Below are 18,895 nucleotides of genomic sequence, written 5' to 3' on the forward strand. Positions count from 1 at the left end.
CGCTGAGTTACTCCAGCACTTCGTGTTGGAGTCATAGAGTGATACAGTATGGAAACAGGTCCTTCGGCTCAACTGGCCCACACCGACTGTCCTGGTACTCTATTCCCACCTGCTTGCATTTGGTCCATATCCCTCCAAACTTGTCCTATCCATGTATGTACCTGATGAACAGTTTCTTGAATGTTTGGATAGTCAACTACCTCCTCTGTCAGCTTTCTCCCATATCCCTTGATTCTATTAGCCCTAAGAGCTAAATCTAACTCACTCTTGAAAACATCCAGTGAATTGGTCTCCACTGCCTTCTGTGGCAGAGAATTCCACAGATTCACAACTTTCTGGGTAGAAAATGTTTTTCCTCGTCTCAGTCCTAAATGGCCTACCCCTTATTCTTAAACTGTGGCCCCTGGTTCTGGACTCCCCCAACATCAGGAACATGTTTCCTGCATCTAGCCTGTTCAATCCCTTAATAATTTTATATGTTTCTATAAGATCCCTCTGATCCTACTAAATTCTAGTGAATACAAGCCCAGTCGATCAATTCTTTCATCAACCCGGGAATTAACCTGGTGAGCCTAAGCTGCACTCCCTCAATAGCAAGAATGCCCTTCTTCAAATTAGGAGACCAAAACTGCACACAAACTCCAGATGTGGTCACCATACAATTGCAGTAGGGCCTCTTGTGCTCTAGTTGTTTCTCGTAAACTCAACTCCTCTCTCTATGAAGGCCAACATGCCATTCGCTTTCTTCACGGCCTGCTGTACCTACATGCTTACTTTCAGTGACTGATGTACAAGCACACCAAGTCTCGTTGTACATCCCCTTTTCCTAACTTGACACCATTCAGATAATAATCTGCCTTCCTGTTCTTGCCACCAAGTGGATGACCTCACATTTACCGCGTTAAACTGCATCTACCATGCATCTGCCCACTCAGCCAATCTGTCCAAGTCACCCTGCATTCTCATAGCATCCTCCACACAGTTCACACTGCCACCCAGCTTTGTGTCATCTGAAAATTTGCTGTTTCTTTTAATCCCTTCATCTGAGTCAACGTATATTGTAAATAGCTGCGGTACTAGCACCGAGCCTTGCGGTACCCCACTTGTCACAGCCTGCTATTCTGAAAGGGATCAGTTAATCCCTACTCTTTATTTCCTGTCTGCCAACCAATTTTCTTCCCATGTCAGTACCCTACCCCAATTCCATTTGCTCTAATTTTACCCACTAATCTCTTATGTGGGACCTTTCAAAGGCTTTCTGAAAGTCCAGGTACACCTCATCCACTGGCTCTCCCTTGTCCATTTTCCTAGTTACATCCTCAAAAATTCCAGAAGATTAGTCAAGCATTTCCCCTTTGTAAATCCATGCTGACTATGACCGATCCTGTTACTGCTATCCAAATGTGCCACTATTTCATCTTTTATAATTGACTCCAGCAACTTCCCCACCACTAATGTCAGGCTAACTGGTCTATAATTCCCTGTTTTCTCTCTCCCTCCTTTCTTAAAAAGTGGGATAACATTAGCTACCCACCAATCCACAGGAACTGATCCTGAGTCTATAGAACATTGGAAAATGATCACCAATGCATCCACGATTTCTAGAGCCACTTCCTTAAGTACCCTGGGATGCAGACCATCAGGCCCTGGGGATTTATCACCCTTCAGTCCCATCAGTCGACCCAACACCATTTCCTGCCTAATGTGGATTTCCTTCAGTTCCTCCGTCATCCTAGGTCCTCTGGCCACTAATACATCTGGGAGATTATTTGTGTCTTCCTTAGTGAAGACAGATCCAAAGTACCTGTTCAACGTGTCTGCCAAGCGTCTGGATAGAAGTGAGGCATCTAGATAGTTCCAAGATACAGGTGTTGGAGTATGGAATCCAACAAACAACACAGAACACAGTGAACTCGCTGTTGTAAGAAAAACAAGCTTCCTTATCTGATTAGAATGTTGGCGTTGCACCCATACTCCCTTTACATGCACAAGGAGGTATCTCTTTGCTTGCTCATGGACGGGTTCCAACCAAAATTATAATCGGGACTTATGTGACTCCATTTTTGTGACTGATTAATGAGAAAAAGTATTTAAATCCTTTCTTACTATAAGTGTTGATCATAAAGATCCACAAGGAGGGAACTGGAAGAAAAATTATATCCTTCCTTATTTAATTTTGATAGGAATTGAACAAGGTAAAGAAGGGTGTTTTGGATGTGACAATTGGCATCTCTCACTTGATTAGGTGCAGAAGAGGTACGTGGGAATCAGCAAAGTAAGATTAGACGTATTACCTCTTGTCTGGGAATGTGTTGAAGGGTGGATGGTAAATGTAAACATGAAATAGTAGAGGAGATAACAAAGCTTGTTTTCCCTTCTGTGAGGAGTTATAGTAGATCACCTGCGCCTCCTACCACTAGTAGCATACATACGTTGCAGTAAATAGGAGGCTAATGATTGGCTTGGAGAGGGGATGGTGGCGCAATCCGCCTGAAAGATGAGATGGAATAATGTCAAGATTCCCTTGTATTGTGTTTAACTTGTATTAATCATCTGTTGTTGAATAAGATTAACATAAGCGAATAGTGTGTTATTACTAATGAAATAATTGGTATGCATGTAGTTGATAGAATATTTTCATAGAATAGTCTCTAACAAAAGTTGTTTACTGCACAGTATACTGTAACTGTCGGCTAATTCTAGCATGCAGTCGGAGAACTGGTGAGCAGTTTTACTGCAGCCATCTCTCCATGATATCATATATATCTAGTGTGTGTGTGTGTGTGCGCGCAACTTATGAGTTCAGAAATCCACTCGTTGCTCAATTATTTCCCCACATTACTAAACTCGATTTTTAAAATCTAAACGCCACTCACCAGCTGCTGACGTCACAATGCCCACATGCCGACCAATCCAGGCCCACCCGCGTCCTGGCCCCGCCCCCCGCCGCTGTGAATTAAAGGCGCAGAAATATCGAGAAAGTTCTGCAGAACAAAGATTCTGCAGCTGCGTTCCGGTGTAGCTTCATTGTTCTACAGATCTCGGGGCAGCGACTCCTCAAACGCTGAATTTCTCCACATAGGTTCCGCTGAACTTTCTCCTCACAGCCGGCGCAGCTCGCCAAGCCCCGCCCGCCTAGCGCGCCCCTCCCATCCCCTGCGCGCTCATTCCAGCTGTGGGTTTCCAGAGAGTCAGAAGCCGGTGCTTTGCTGTGAACGCTCGCTCGCTCCTGGGCGAACGCGTCTTGCCTTAGCAGCTTTAAAGGGTTGTTGTCAGCTGGCAGTTATCAACGGCTGCGGGCGTCACGATGCCGACTTACGTCAACAGCCCGCCCTGCCCCGACGCGCGCTGGCATTTGGCTCTCTCACTCCTCCCTGTTCTGTGTTCCTCTCTGTGAACGAGCAAGTTCTGCAGATCCGGAGGACAGGCGAGATCCTGGGGAGGTGAAGAGGGGGAGTGGGGGGGATTGAGGGAGAGTAGGGAGGGAGAGGGGGGAATGGGGGAGGTGAGGAGGAGAGTGGGGATAGAGGGAGAGGAGTGGGGGTGATAGGGAGTGGGGAATAGATGGACTGCCCCCACCCCTCATCCTCTCTCCCCTACCCCATCTCCCCCTCCCTCCACACTCTTCCCCCTCTCTCCCCTACCCCATCTCCCTCCTGCCCTCCCTCCTCCCCTCTACCCCCTCCCCACCTTCCCTTCACCCCACCCTTCCCCCTCCCTTGCCCCCGCCGTCTCTCCTCCACCCCCTCTCCCTCTTGCCCTTCTGTCTCTGCCCCTTTCTCTTTGTCTCTCCCCATTCTCTCTCTGCTCTCACTCTCTACCCCCCACCCCCCTCTCTAGACGCGCCTGCGAGTTGGGGGTTATGCTTCAGTAGATAGGGCGGTTATGGGGTAAAAGGAGCAAATTAATAATAGGGTTATAATATAAATATAATATCAAGGGGGTAGTTAGCGTGTGTGCGGGGGGTAGTTAGTGTGTGTGTACCCCCCCACCAGTCCCCCTCCCCCGCAACCACACGTTGGGGGAACAGAGCCAAAGGGTCTGCACTTGGTCTAGTCATGCAATAAAATCTTGAAGCAAATCTGCAAAGTCTCTGCTTTTCATTTTCCATTAATTTCCCTTTAAATTAATTTCTTCCACATCCATGCTGTTGAATATCATGCATCTAAACTGAAATGTAAGTCAGCTTCTAGAACCTTAAGGTAATGGATAAAGTCATTTGAAATGTTACCAATAGTTTCAATTTCATTGCTTGAAGTAGTAGGAATCTGCACTTGAATTTGGTGGCCTTGCACCCTGCTTGAAGTGGTCTGAAACTGCACTTACATTTGGTGGCCTTGCACCCTGCTTGAAGTGGTCGGAAACTGCACTGGAATTTGGTGGCCTTGCACCCGGCTTGAAGTTGCATGAAACTGCACTGGAATTTGGTGGCCTTGCACTCTGCTTGAAATGGTATGAAACTGCATGTGAATTTGGTGGCCTTGAACCCTGCCTGAAGTGAATTTGGTTGCCTTGCACATGCTTGAAGTGGTAGGAAACTGCACTTGAATTTGGTGGCCTTGCACCCTGCTTGAAATGGAATTTCATAGAAACATAGAAAATAGGTGCAGGAGTAGGCCATTCGGCCCTTCGAGCCTGCACCGCCATTCAATATGATCATGGCTGATCATCCAACTCAGTATCCTGTACTTGCCTTCTCTCCATACCCCCTGATCCCTTTAGCCACAAGGGCCACATCTAACTCCCTCTTAAATATGAACTGGCCTCAACTACCTTCTGTGGCAGAGAGTTCCAGAGATTCACCACACTCTGTTTTTCTCATCTCGGTCCTAAAGGATTTCCCTTTATCCTTTCATGGAATAGTCGTGACTCAACTGCCAGCCCACCAGCCCTGAGTGAGTGAGCTTCCAGTACACCAGGCTTGAGTGACTGAGCTGCCAGCCCAAAAATCCATTCGGCCCACAATGTCCATACTTGCCCTCTGAAAACCAGTCCTTTCAGCCCACAACACCCATACTAGCGCTCCAGAAAGTGCCGCCCCCCCCCCCCCCCCCCCCCCACTGGCCACCAATATTGGAATTGTTGGAGAGGTGGAATATTGCGTTGGGGGACCAACCCTCCTGTGTGAACATGGGACCTAACGTGTCCCACTTAGTCTGGTATATTCATTGCACTTCCATGTGCCTATCAAAAGGCTTCTTAAACGCCACTATCGCATCTGCATCCACCACCACTCCTGGCAAGAAGTTGCAGGCTCCATCACTCTCCTCTTAAAAAAACTTGCCCCACACATCTCCGTTACACTTTCCCCAGCTTATCGCTCTGCCCTCTTGTGTTAGACACTTGGGAAAACGGTTCTGTCTAACCAACCGATGCCTCTTATAACTATAGATACTTCTATCAAGTCTCCCCTCAACCTCTGATATTGCAGTTGAAACAGTCAACCTCTCCCTGTACTTAAACACTCTAATCCAGGCATCATTCTGGTATACCTCCTCTGCACCCTCTTCAATGCCTCTACATCCTTCCTGTAATGGGGACATCTCTACTACACTCAATACTCCAAATGCAGCTTATCAAAAGTCCAAAAGAGCAGCATGATAACTTTCTGACTCAATGCCACTTGCAATAACGGTAAGCACATCATACGCCTTCTTTACCACCCTATCTACTTGTGCTGTCACCTTCCGCAAGCTATGATCTTGAACTACAAGATCCTTCTGCATATGAATGGTGTTTAGGGTCTTGTAATTACTGCACACTTCCCCTTTCATTTAACCTCCCAAAGGTTGGTGGTGGGTGTTTGTCAGGTTGGAGGCCAGTGACTAGTGGGGTGCCACAGGGATCTGTGTTGGGTCCACTGTTGTTTGTCATGTACATCAATTATCTGGATGATGGTGTGGTAAATTGGATTAGTAAGTATGCAGATGATACTAAGATAGGTGGGGTTGTGGATAATGAAGTAGATTTTCAAAGTCTACAGAGAGATTTATGCCAGTTGGAAGAGTGAGCTGAAAGATGGCAGATGGAATTTAATGCTGATAAGTGTGAGGTGCTACATCTTGGCAGGACAAATCAAAATAGGACGTACATGGTAAATGGTAGAGAATTGAAGAATGCAGGTGAACAGAGGGATCTGGGAATAACTGCACAGTTCCCTGAAAGTGGAATCTCATGTAGATAGGGTGGTAAAGAAAGCTTTTGGTGTGCTGGCCTTTATAAATCAGAGCATTGAGTATAGAAGTTGGGATGTAATGTTAAAATTGTACAAGGCATTGGTGAGGCCAATTCTGGAGTATGGTGTACAATTTTGGTCGCCTAATTATAGGAAGGATGTCAACAAAATAGAGAGAGTACAGAGGAGATTTACTAGAATGTTGCCTGGGCTTCAGCAACTAAGTTGCAGAGAAAGGTTGAACAAGTTAGGGCTTTATTCTTTGGAGCGCAGAAGGTTAAGGGGGGACTTGATAGAGGGGGGACTTGATAAGCTTTTCCCACTGAGAGTAGGGAAGATTCAAATAAGGGGACATGACTTGAGAATTAAGGGACTGAAGTTTAGGGGTAACATGAGAGGGAACTTCTTTACTCAGAGAGTGGTGGCTATGTGGAATGAGCTTCCAGTGAAGGTGGTGGAGGCAGGTTCGTTTTTATCATTTAAAAATAAATTGGATAGTTGTATGGACGGGAAAGGAATGGAGGGTTATGGTCTGAGTGCAGGTAGATGGGACTAGGGGAGAATACGTGTTCGGCACGGACTAGAAGGGTCGAGATGGCCTGTTTCCGTGCTGTAATTGTTATATGATTATATGGTGTGTGGGTGATTCTCACGTATCTCAGGCCCAAAGGTATGTTCCACCATTATTGATCCTCCCTCATTGAATCAGCTCACAGGCTGGGAGAATCAAAAGGCAGGACACACACAGGAATGATCAGCATATGTTCCATCGCCATTGCTCTGACAATTTGACCAACTATTCACCATCATCCTGTACCCTAGATACCCCTCCTCACTGTCAGCAGCACCACCAGGTTTGTGGCCATTTGCAGTAGATTTCCAGCCTTCTCCTTTATCAGCAAGTTAACTGAGAACGTGCGTGGATTTACTTTGTATCTTTATTGTTTTACTTTTAATAACATTAGTAAATTAAAGTTGCTTTACAGCGTAACAAACAAATAGAAATATATTCTTCTTGAACAAACTGTGTAGCGTCAGATGCATCAGAAATATTGAGACATTACAGGAATAGGTCATAGAATTAAACTCATGATTACATTCAATCACGTCATTGAGAAATGATCAACCATGTAATTGACAGAATGAAAGAGGATCTGTCATCGACAATATTAGCTTGGATTCCTGTCAAACCACCACCACCCCCCACCCACACCCCACACTGCCCCACACCCCATCCCACCCCACACTGCCCAACAGCCCATCCCACCCCACACTGCCCAACAGCCCACACCACACCCACCACACCCCACACCACACCCCACACCCACCACACACCCCACCCCACACCACACCCCACCCCACACTGCCCAACAGCCCACCCCACACCCCACACTCGCACAATCTCCTGTTGATGATCCGAATGCAGGACCTGCTCAGCTGCTTCCCCTCTTCTTCCGTTTTCCGGTCTGTTAATCCTTGGGCTTGACTTATTTACAGGAGAGCTGCTTCCTCAGTATCTCACGTAACTGTGGAACAGAGCAGTGGACGGTGAGGGTGAGACCGCAATGTGTGGGATCACGGCCCAGAGCTGGGGCACATGATGGAGGAGCACGAATCCTTCCTTCACCCCCGCAGAACCCGTCACTAAACACCAGGGGATTCCCTCCCCTTAACACCAGCAACTCCATCCCCACAACACCAGCAGAACCCATCACCAGGAGGATCCCTGCTCCCAGCACCAACTCCATCCCCATAACACCAGGACCACACATACCTTCCAAATCACCTCTCTCATAAACTGTAAAGGTCCTGCCTCCCACTGTCCAAGCACAGGATTGGATGTAACACCACCTGCTCCAATACCAGGGGAAGCTCCTTCCTCACCCACCATGGAAATCCCCTCGTCCACACAATGTGGGAACTCATCACCCAGGGGAATGTCCACAAGTTTACACTTGCACGAGCGCACGCCCCCACCACAGTGGATCTAAGGAACATCTTCCACCTGAATAAAAGGATTCCAACCACCACTCCTCCATCCTGGAGAATCCCCTCACACCTCCTCCACCATGGGGATATATTTACCCCCTCCTCTACACCTCTCCTCCATCATGTGAATATATTTACCCCTCCTTCACACCTCCATCGTGGGGATACACCCACCACATAACCTCAAACCAAAGAACTGACTGGGGAAGAAGGTAGAATGGGATCGGGGGGCGACTGGGTGGAGATGGGGGCGGGAGACTGATTGAGGGCGGTGGTAGGCTGACTGGGGTCAGGGGAGACAGACTGGGGTCAGGGGAGACAGACTGGGGACGGGGGAGACAGACTGGGGTCAGGGGAGACTGTCTGGGGATGGGGGAGACAGACTGGGGACGGGGGGGAGACAGATGGGACGGGGGGGGGAGAGGAGACTGATGGACGGGGGAGATTGTCTGGGGACGGGGGAGACAGATGGGACGGGGGGGGGGGAGAGACAGATGGGACGGGGGGAGACTGTTTGGGGTGCGTTCACCAGCTGACGGCCACTGAGTGAGGAGGGAGGGTGAGGGTCACTGTGAACACAGTTGTCGGGCCTGGGGTTAGCGACGGATAAACTCTCACCTCCTGGAGATGGGCCTTCATGTCCTCGGGCGATCCCTGGTCCCCAATGAACAGCACTTGTGCCTCGCTGATCAACCTCTCGCACTCCTCCTCCGTCAGCAGCCAGTGGGCTGGAAGTGGGAGAGAACGTCCGTCACTCGGCTGTGTGAGCTGACAAGGCCTGCGGGACCCAGTGTGTGTCAGAGCGATGGTAGTGGTGGTGGAGACAAGGGCAGGAACCCAGACAACACAAGGACAGCGGGACCCAGTCTGACCAGACACGACCCACGGTACTGACTGGGCCCTGACTGATGACCACACGGGGTGACGCTGGACACTGGGCCCTGATTGATGACTACACGGGGTGACACTGGACACTGGACACTGGACACCAACTGATGACTACACGGGGTGACACTGGGCCCTGACTGATGACCACACGGGGTGACACTGGACACTGGACACCAACTGATGACTACACGGGGTGACACTGGACACTGGACAGTGGGCCCTGACTGATGACTACACGGGGTGACACTGGACACTGGACACCAACTGATGACTACACGGGGTGACACTGGACACTGGGCACCAACTGATGACTACACGGGTGACACTGGACACTGGACACCAACTGATGACCACACGGGGTGACACTGGACATTGGACACTGGGCACCAACTGATGACCACACGGGGTGACACTGGACACTGACTCTGATTGACGACCCCACCACACACAAGACCGATACCTGAACATGTCTCTTCCTTTGGGGCAGTGGACGGTGTCCCGCTGGGCTCTCTGGTTGTTGACGTTTTGTGTGCCTCAGGTCCAGCACCCTCGGGCCCTGGAACAAGTGAAGAGATGGGAGAGTGAGAGTGGAATCATGTAAATATGCCACCAGGATGGGCAGGAAATGGATGACTTCAACCTCTAGAGAAACCTCGACCGTTCGCTGACCCCGTCTCCCCCAGTGACTCTCCCTCCTTAACCTCTGACTGGGCAGTCCGAGTGGGGACCAGCTTCAGGACTGACCATGGGGAGTGGCGTTCCCATCAATGATCCCAATCTTGATTCCTGAGCTTTCAGACCCTGCTGGGGCATTGGTCAAACTGGGACCAGGGTCTCCAGTCGTGGTTCCCTTTGTGTGCCTGAGTGGTGTCCAACTGCAGATCTGGCAGAGAATTGAGGAGTGCGGGGAAAAAGGAAAAGGCTGGAGAGATGGGAGGTGCCACCAAGACCACAAACATCACCAATATCTGAAGGAGGAACATCCAACCCCAAACAAACAACCAGAAGACCATAATACATAGGGGCAAAATTAGGTCATTCGGCCCATCGGCCTTGATCCATCATGGCATTGTCCCCTCTCATCGCCATCCCCTGCATTCTCCCTGTAACCTGTAACACCTTTACTAATCAAGAGGCTATCAACCTCTGCTTTAAAAATACCCAATGACTTGGCCTCCAGCACCGTCTGGCAATTAATTTCACAGATTCACCATCCTCCGGCTAAATAAATTCTTCCTCAATTCCATGCTAGAGCTACGTCCTTTTATCCTCAGGATGTGCCCTCTGTTCCTAGACTCTCCCTCTCCCCACTTCCACTCTGCCTGGGCCTTTCATTATTGGGTAAGATTCAATGAGATCCCCCTTGTCCTTCTAATCTCCAGTGACTACAGGCCCAGTGCCAGCAAACACTCCTCATCCTCTATCATCCACAGGATCACTGATATAAACATATGGAGCCTCTCAAATGCCAGCACATCCTTCCTCATATATGGGGCCAAAAAGTGCCCACAATAGTCCACTGGTCTGACCATTAATGAAGCCTCAGCATTATATAATTTGTTTAACATTCGAGTCCTCTCGAATAGGATGCTAACATTGCATTTGCCTTCCTTACTAACGATTCAACCTGCAAGTTAAACTATTGGGAATCCTGCATCAGCATTCCAAATTCACAACTCAGATTTATTATCAGTCTGAAGAAGGGTCTCGACCAGAAATGTCATCCATTCCTTCTCTCCAGAGATGCTGCCTGTCCCGTTGAGTTACTCCAGCATTTTCTTCAGATTTATTAATCCTCTCACCATTTAGAAAATAGTCTAAACGTTCACAGTATTCCTTCTACCAAAGTGCATGACCTCATACTTTACTGTTCTGTATTCCATTTGCCACTTCTTTCCCTAACCTGTCAACTTGTCTAAGTCCTTCTACAGAGACCTTGCTTCCTCAATACTACTGCCCCTCCGCCTATCTTCATATTATCCGCCAACTTAGACACAATGCCATCAATTCTATATGCCGATCTTTAACATACAACATGGAAAGTAGTTGAATCAACACTGGCCACGGTGGAACACCACTCGTCACTTGCAGCCAACCAGAAAAGGCATCCTTTATTTACACTCTTTGCTTTCTGTCAGTCAGACAAACTTTAGAAACATAGAAAATAGGTGCAGGAGTAGGCCATTCGGCCCTTCGAGCCTGCACTGCCATTCAATATGATCATGGCTGATCATCCAACTCAGTATCCTGTACTTGCCTTCTCTCCATACCCCCTGATCCCTTTAGCCACAAGGGCCACATCTAACTCCCTCTTAAATATAGCCAATTAACTGGCCTCAACTACCTTCTGTGGCAGAGAATTCCACAGATTCACCGCTCTCTGTGTGAAAAATGTTTTCCTCATCTCAGTCCTAAAAGATTTCCCCTTTATCCTTAAACTGTGACCCCTTGTTCTGGACTTCCCCAACATCGGGAACAATCTTCCGGCATCTAGCCTGTCCAACCCCTTAAGAATGTTGTAAGTTTCTATAAGATTCCCCCTCAATATTCTAAATTCTAGCGAGTACAAACCAACTCTATCCAGTCTTTCTTCATATGAAAGTCCTGACATCCCAGGAATCAGTCTGGTGAACCTTCTCTGTACTCCCTCTATGGCAAGAATGTCTTTCCTCAGATTAGGAGACCAAAACTGTACGCAATACTCCAGGTGTGGTCTCACCAAGACCCTGTACAACTGCAGTAGAACCTCCCTGCTCCTATACTCAAATCCTTTTGCTATGAATGCTAACATACCATTCGCTTTCTTCACTGCCTGCTGTACCTGCATGTCTACTTTTAATGACTGGTGTACCATGACACCAGGTCTCGTTGCATCTCCCCTTTTCCTAATCGGCCACCATTTAGATAATAGTCTACTTTCCTGTTTTTGCCACCAAAGTGGATAACCTCACATTTATCCACATTATACTGCCATTATCTGCCATGCATTAGCCCACTCACCCAGTCTATCCAAGTCACCTTGCAGCCTCCTAGCATCCTCCTCACAGCTGCCCCCCAGCTTCGTGTCATCCGCAAACCTGGATATGTTGCATTCAATTCCCTCGTCTAAATCATTAATACATATTGTAAATAGCTGGGGTCCCAGCACTGAGCCTTGCGGTACCCCACTAGTCACTGCCTGCCATTGTGAAAAGGACTCGTTTACTCCTACTCTTTGCTTCCTGTCTGCCAGCCAGTTCTCTATCCACATCAATACTGAACCCCCAATACCATGTGCTTTAAGTTTGTATACTAATCTCTTATGTGGGACATTGTCGAAAGCCTTCTGAAAGTCCAGATATAACACATCCACTGGTTCTCCCTTATCCACTCTACTAGTTACATCCTCGAAAAATTCTATAAGATTCGTCAGACATGATTTACCTTTCATAAATCCATGCTGACTTTGTCCAATGATTTCACCACTTTCCAAATGTGCTGCTATCCCATCTTTAATAACTGATTCTAGCAGTTTCCCCACTACCGATGTTAGACTAACTTGTTTGTAATTCCCCGTTTTCTCTCTCCCTCCTTTTTTTAAAAGTGGGGTTACATTAGCTACCCTCCAATCCTCAGGAACTACTCCAGAATCTAAAGAGTTTTGAAAAATTATCACTAATGCATCCACTATTTCTGGGGCTACTTCCTTAAGTACTCTGGGATGCAGCCTATGTGGCCCTGGGGATTTATCGGCCTTTAATCCATTCAATTTACCTAACACCACTTCCCGGCTAACCTGGATTTCACTCAGTTCCTCCATCTCATTTGACCCCCGGTCCCCTGCTATTTCCGGCAGATTATTTATGTCTTCCTTAGTGAAGACAGAACCAAAGTAGTTATTCAATTGGTCTGCCATGTCCTTGTTCCCCATGATTAATTCACCTATTTCTGACTGCAAGGGACCTACATTTGTTTTAACTAATCTTTTTCTCTTCACATATCTATAAAAACATTTGCAGTCAGTTTTTATGTTCCCTGCCAGTTTTCTTTCATAATCTATTTTCCCTTTCCTAATTAAGCCCTTTGTCCTCCTCTGCTGGTCTCTGAATTTCTCCCAGTTCTCCGATAGGCTGCTTTTTCTGGCTAATTTGTATGCTTCATCTTTTGTTTTGATACTCTCCCTGATTTCCCTTGTTATCCACGGATGCACTACCTTCCCTGATTTATTTTCTCTTCTCATGTTCCCCTCCCCAACCCATCCCCCACTGCTCCAATGATCCCTCCATCCATACCTGAGCTTGTGTCTAGTTCTGGGACAGTGGACAAATCCTCCTGGGGTTGGGCTGGTGTTTCCTGAGGTTCCCCAGTTGGTACGGAGTGTGGATCTGTAATAAAGTGTGGACAGACAGTGGGTGTAGTGGGGAAATAATCCTGCAGCTCTGCAGCACGGAAATGAGCCTCGCCTGGTGTTTCAGTGGGAGAGCATTTTGGGAACAGTGATCACAGTTTTAAGAGAGTTATGAATAGGTGTGTCTGGACCTTGGGGGAAATATTAAATTGGGGCAAGGGACATTACAGCATTATTAGACTGACACTAGGGAGACTCAAATGGGGGCAGTAGTTATTAGGTTAGCCCACATCTGACGTTGGAGTTTCGCTGGGATATGTCCATGTTCTCCGGAGATGCTGCTTGACCTGCTGAGTTAGTCCAGCACTTTGTGTCTTTTGTAAATGTGTAGAGATGATAAATTTGGTGAAGGTGCAGATGGTGAGGAAGGCTGTCAAAGTATTCAGTGGGTGTAGATTTGCTACAGAAATGGGCAGAGAAATGGCAGATGGAGTTTAGTCCGAGTAAGTGTGAGGTGTTGACCATTGGAAGGCCGTATATAACCATATAACCATATAACAATTACAGCACGGAAACAGGCCATCTCGACCCTTCTAGTCCGTGCCGAACACGTATTCTCCCCTAGTCCCATATACCTGCGCTCAGACCATAACCCTCCATTCCTTTCCCGTCCATATAACTATCCAATTTATTTTTAAATGATAAAAACGAACCTGCCTCCAGCACCTTCACTGGAAGATCATTCCACACAGCCACCACTCTCTGAGTAAAGAAGTTCCCCCTCATGTTACCCCTAAACTTCACTCCCTTAATTCTCAAGTCATGTCCCCTTGTTTGAATCTTCCCTACTCTCAGTGGGAAAAGCTTATCCACGTCAACTCTGTCTATCCCTCTCATCATTTTAAAGACCTCTATCAAGTCCCCCCTTAACCTTCTGCGCTCCAAAGAATAAAGCCCTAACTTGTTCAACCTTTCTCTGTAACTTAGTTGCTGAAACCCAGGCAACATTCTAGTAAATGCCTCAAAGTGGCAATGATAGAAAGGCATATGGTTTGCTTGCCTTCATCTGTCAGGGCTTTGAGTTTCAGAGGTAATGGCTGTCAAGGAGTATTTTGTTTAGGCATAGAAACATAGAAACATAGAAATTAGGTGCAGGAGTAGGCCATTCGGCCCTTCGAGCCTGCACCGCCATTCAATATGATCATGGCTGATCATCCAACTCAGTATCCCATACCTGCCTTCTCTCCATACCCTCTGATCCCCTTAGCCACAAGGGCCACATCTAACTCCCTCTTAAACATAGCCAATGAACTGGCCTCAACTACCCTCTGTGGCAGAGAGTTCCAGAGATTCACCACTCTCTGTGTGAAAAAAGTTTTTCTCATCTCGGTTTTAAAGGATTTCCCCCTTATCCTTAAGCTGTGACCCCTTGTCCTGGACTTCCCCAACATCGGGAACAATCTTCCTGCACCTAGCCTGTCCAACCCCTTAAGAATTTTGTAAGTTTCTATACGATCCCCCCCTCAATCTCCTAAATTCTAGAGAGTATAAACCAAGTCTATCCAGTCTTTCTTCATAAGACAGTCCTGACATCCCAGGAATCAGTCTGGTGAACCTTCTCTGCACTCCCTCTATGGCAATAATGTCCTTCCTCAGATTTGGAGACCAGGCTAGTGGACATGCAATGAATAGAAGGATATGGATTAGGTGCAGGCAGAGGAGATATGTTTAACAGCATTATCTGCGGCACGGATATTGTGGGACAATGGGCTTGTTCCTGTGCTGTACTGTTCTGTGTTTCACGCTCCCCACCACTGATACCTGAGCTTGCAGACCCTGCTGGGTCACTGGTCGAACCCTGACCAGAGTCTCCACTCGTTGCTCCCTGGGGTTCCTGAGTTGTGCCCAACGGTGCATCTGGAAGAAGAGAATGGAGGTGGGATAGGGAGGGTGAGAGATGAAAACATAATGATCAGCTGATCAGGTGGGAAGTCGGCTGCAGAGACAAAGAGTCCATGCTAACACCACAACATACCAAGGGTCACGGACAGGTCACACGTCTCACCTTCAACATTACAAACTCCTCGAATACAGTCTACGCCTCGCTCCCTTGTAAAGCCATGCTTTTGTAGAGTACTCTCACACTCTCTCTCTCCGACTCTGACTCTCTCTCCGACTCTCTGACTCTCTCTAACTCTCTCGCTCTCTGACTCTCTCTGACTCCAGCATTCAGCCCCTGCCCCTATGGGTCGGTCTGTCTACAAAATATATTCTTCTCAAGCTCTCCACTTATTTCGACTTCATCCTCAATCTCATGTCCATAAATTCATGTCATGGAACAGAATGAGGCAATTCGGCCCATCGACTACTCATGGTTGATATATCGTTCCCTGTCAACCCTATTCTCCTGTCTTCTCCTCCAAACCTTTGACCAACTTTGTAATCAAAAACTGTAAATCTCCACTTTAAAAATACCATCATCTTGGAGATACCAATGTCGTCAGATACCTGAGCTTGTATCTGGTTCTGGGACCTTGGACAAATCCTCCTGGGGTTGGGCTGTTGTTTCCTGGGATTCCCCAGTTGGTACGGAGTGTGGATCTGTAATAAAGTGTGGACAGACAGTGGGTGTAGTGGGGAAATAATCCCGCAGCTCTGAAGTGCACGGCCAACACCAGTCTCTGGTGACCCCAACAATTGTCCATCCCTCTCATGCATCCCCTCTCCCTCCACGCCATCATTCCATCCATTACACATTGCAATCTGTCCTGCATAATCCCTCTGATTTCATGGCCCCTCCCCTGCCATCTCACGCCTCTCTCTCCCCCGTAGCCATCTCTCTCTACCCCCTCCCCTTGCCATCACCAAGTCCCACAGGTGATGTATCTGGCCTTCAACAATGCCCACTCCTGAAACGCAGTCCTCACCACGATTCTTTGTTCCCCCTTAACCCTCTCTCCTACAGAGCTGCATTTGATCTCACACTCCCTCTCTCTCTCCCTCCACCCTCCTCTCCCTCTCCGCCCCGCCCCCTGTGTCAGTCAGTCATCAAATACATTCTCCTCGAGCTCTCCACTCTCTTTCCTCCTCCACCCTCAATCACCAGTCACCCACTCCCTCCTTACCCATCATTCCTTTCTTCTATACTTACTCATTTCAAATATTTCTACTTGCCCCCCCTATTCCTCTCTCCAAGACCTGCTACCCCTCACTCAGAACCTCACCACATGTGACAACAATAAACCTAAACTACCACAACTCATTACCCCTCCCACTGATCATACATTTCTCATTCTTTGCTCCATTTTGCCTCCTTAGTGCCCATAACCCCTCGGCTGTTGCTCTGCCCTGGTCTGATCCTCAGAGAAAACCCACCCCTGCTCACAACCCCAAGTTATAACCCTTCCTTGAAGCCTGCAACCCACCCCACTAACCACTTAAACTCCCTTGCCCATTAAACCCATATGGAGGCACACGGAACTGCAGCAGCTGCTTTACAAAGAAAGACACAAAGTGCTGGAGTAACTCAGCGGGTAGGCAGCATTTCTACAGTGGTTTCCTCAACCATCCTCAATCCAAGGGTGAAGTCTGAAGAAGGGCCTCAACCTGAAACGTCACCTATTCCTTTTTTCCAGAGATGCTGCCTGACCCGCTGAGCTACTCCAGCATTTTGTGTCTATCAATCCAAGGGGGATTATTGTCCACTGTTGAACAAACTACCGCCCTCTCCAAAAGCTGGCTGCAGGGTTAATGAGGACAAGCGATAACGTGTGAGAGGACTTGGTACCTGAGGATGTGTCTCCCACTGGGACAGAAGATGGTTCCTGGGTGGATTCTCCAGTCGATGATTCCTGGGTCTGTTTCCCTGTGGACATCTGGTGATCTGGAATAATGGAACAGAGAAACGGGAATGTGGCAACACCACAACAGGTCATCAGACTGGAAAAAGAGTTTGGGAACTAAAGGACTGGAAGCATCATCCAGTCTCTCTTCACCCACTCTCCTTCCGAAACATGTCTCACTCCACGTGACCCCCCCACTCTGAGTTGGGGTGAATTTCTGCACAAATGGACTTTAATCTGAGCATGTGTGAGGTTCTGCACTTTGGGAGGTCATGTCATGGAACAGAATGAGGCAATTCGGCCCATCGACTACTCATGTTGGTACGGAGTGTGGATCTGTAATAAAGTGTGGACAGACAGTGGGTGTAGTGGAGGGAATAATCTAGTAGGTCTGTAGGATGGAAGCAGACCGTGGTACACGGCTGACCTCACTAACCACTTTAACTCCCTCTTGCATTGCACGCTGGTGCAACGGTGGAGTTGCTGCCTTACAGAGTCATATGTTTGACCCTAGTGTGTTGGCTCATGCTCGTACTCGCTGGGCAGCTCACTGTTTATTGAAACTAAACCCCACGTGGAGATATAATGATACCTGAGCTTGCAGACCCTGCTGGGTCACTGGTCAAACCCTGACCAGAGCCTTCAGTCGTTGCCTCCTGGGGATCCTGACTCGTGTCGGATGGTGGATCTGGAAGAAGAGGGTAGAGGTGGGAGAGTGAGGGTGAAAGAGTAAAAACACATTGAACAGCTGATCAGGAGAGAAGACAGCTGCAGAGATGAAGAGTCACCAGTCCATGTTAACACACACCAAGTCCCACAGGTGATGTATCTGGCCTTCAACAATGCCCACTCCTGAAACACAGTCCTCACCACACTTCTATGTTCCCACTCAACCCTCTCTCCTACAGAGCTGCATTTGATCTCTCACTCCCTCTCTCCCTCCACCCTCCTCTCCCTCTCTGCCCTGCCCCCTGTGTCAGTCAGTCATCAAATACATTCTCCTCGAGCTCTCCACTCTCTTTCCTCCTCCACCCTCAATCACCAGTCACCCACTCCCTCCTTACCCATCATTCCTTTCTTCTATACTTACTCATTTCAAATATATCTACTTGCCCCCCTATTCCTCTCTCCAAGACCTGCTACCCCTCACTGTTTGAAACTCCTCCACTGAGGGCACATCCCAACTCCTGATGTTGCAGAGAAGATTTTAGACAAAAATGCCAGGACTCGAGGGCCTGAGCCAGAGGTAGATGTTGAGCCGACTAGGACTTCATGAGAGGAAAAGTTCGGGGAAATGCAGTCTTTTCCCAGAGTAGGGAAATGCAGAATCGGAGGAAATAGGTTTAAGGAGAGGGGTTTTTTTACACAAAGGGTGGTAGGTATTTGTAACAAGCTGCAGGAGGAGGTAGTTAAGGCAGGTACGATCACTACTTTAAAAAAATAACTAGACTAAGTGGGACCCTGTCACACGGGAGGCCTGGTCCCCCAACGCAACCCGCTGCCCAATGCAATATTCCACCACTCACCCGATTCCCCAACGCAACCCGTCCCCCCAACGTAATATTGCACCACTCACCTATAGCCCCCAACTACGCAGGCATGGCTCATTTCCCCTCATCCCCAGCACTCCCTCCCCTTCCTCTACACCCCCCCTCTTCTTTCCCCTCTCCTCCT

The 18,895-nt window shown here is 48.1% G+C and overlaps 1 protein-coding gene and 1 long non-coding RNA gene across 2 annotated transcripts in view; one reads left to right on the plus strand and one right to left on the minus strand.

Annotated features, from left to right (window-relative positions):
• The first annotated feature begins 1,725 nt into the window (after positions 1–1,725).
• Positions 1,726–18,477, plus strand: LOC116975652. Its single transcript, XR_004412685.1, has 3 exons — positions 1,726–1,870; positions 2,979–2,981; positions 18,466–18,477. It is a non-coding gene; the product is annotated as an uncharacterized LOC116975652 (long non-coding RNA).
• Positions 7,638–18,895, minus strand: part of LOC116975642 (mucin-5AC-like) — a 30,318-nt gene continuing 19,060 nt past the window's right edge. Inside the window, exons 6-12 of the mRNA XM_033024970.1 lie at positions 17,814–17,909; positions 17,167–17,262; positions 15,888–15,980; positions 15,201–15,296; positions 9,513–9,608; positions 8,783–8,892; positions 7,638–7,701 (exon numbers count right to left, since the gene is read on the minus strand). Of these exons, the coding sequence (XP_032880861.1) occupies positions 7,663–7,701; positions 8,783–8,892; positions 9,513–9,608; positions 15,201–15,296; positions 15,888–15,980; positions 17,167–17,262; positions 17,814–17,909 (626 nt within the window). The 3' untranslated portion in view covers positions 7,638–7,662. The remainder of the gene's footprint in view (positions 7,702–8,782; positions 8,893–9,512; positions 9,609–15,200; positions 15,297–15,887; positions 15,981–17,166; positions 17,263–17,813; positions 17,910–18,895) is intronic.

The sequence above is a fragment of the Amblyraja radiata genome, chromosome 7 (genome assembly GCF_010909765.2).
Source record: "Amblyraja radiata isolate CabotCenter1 chromosome 7, sAmbRad1.1.pri, whole genome shotgun sequence".
In the NCBI taxonomy this organism is placed as follows: Eukaryota; Metazoa; Chordata; class Chondrichthyes; order Rajiformes; family Rajidae; genus Amblyraja; species Amblyraja radiata.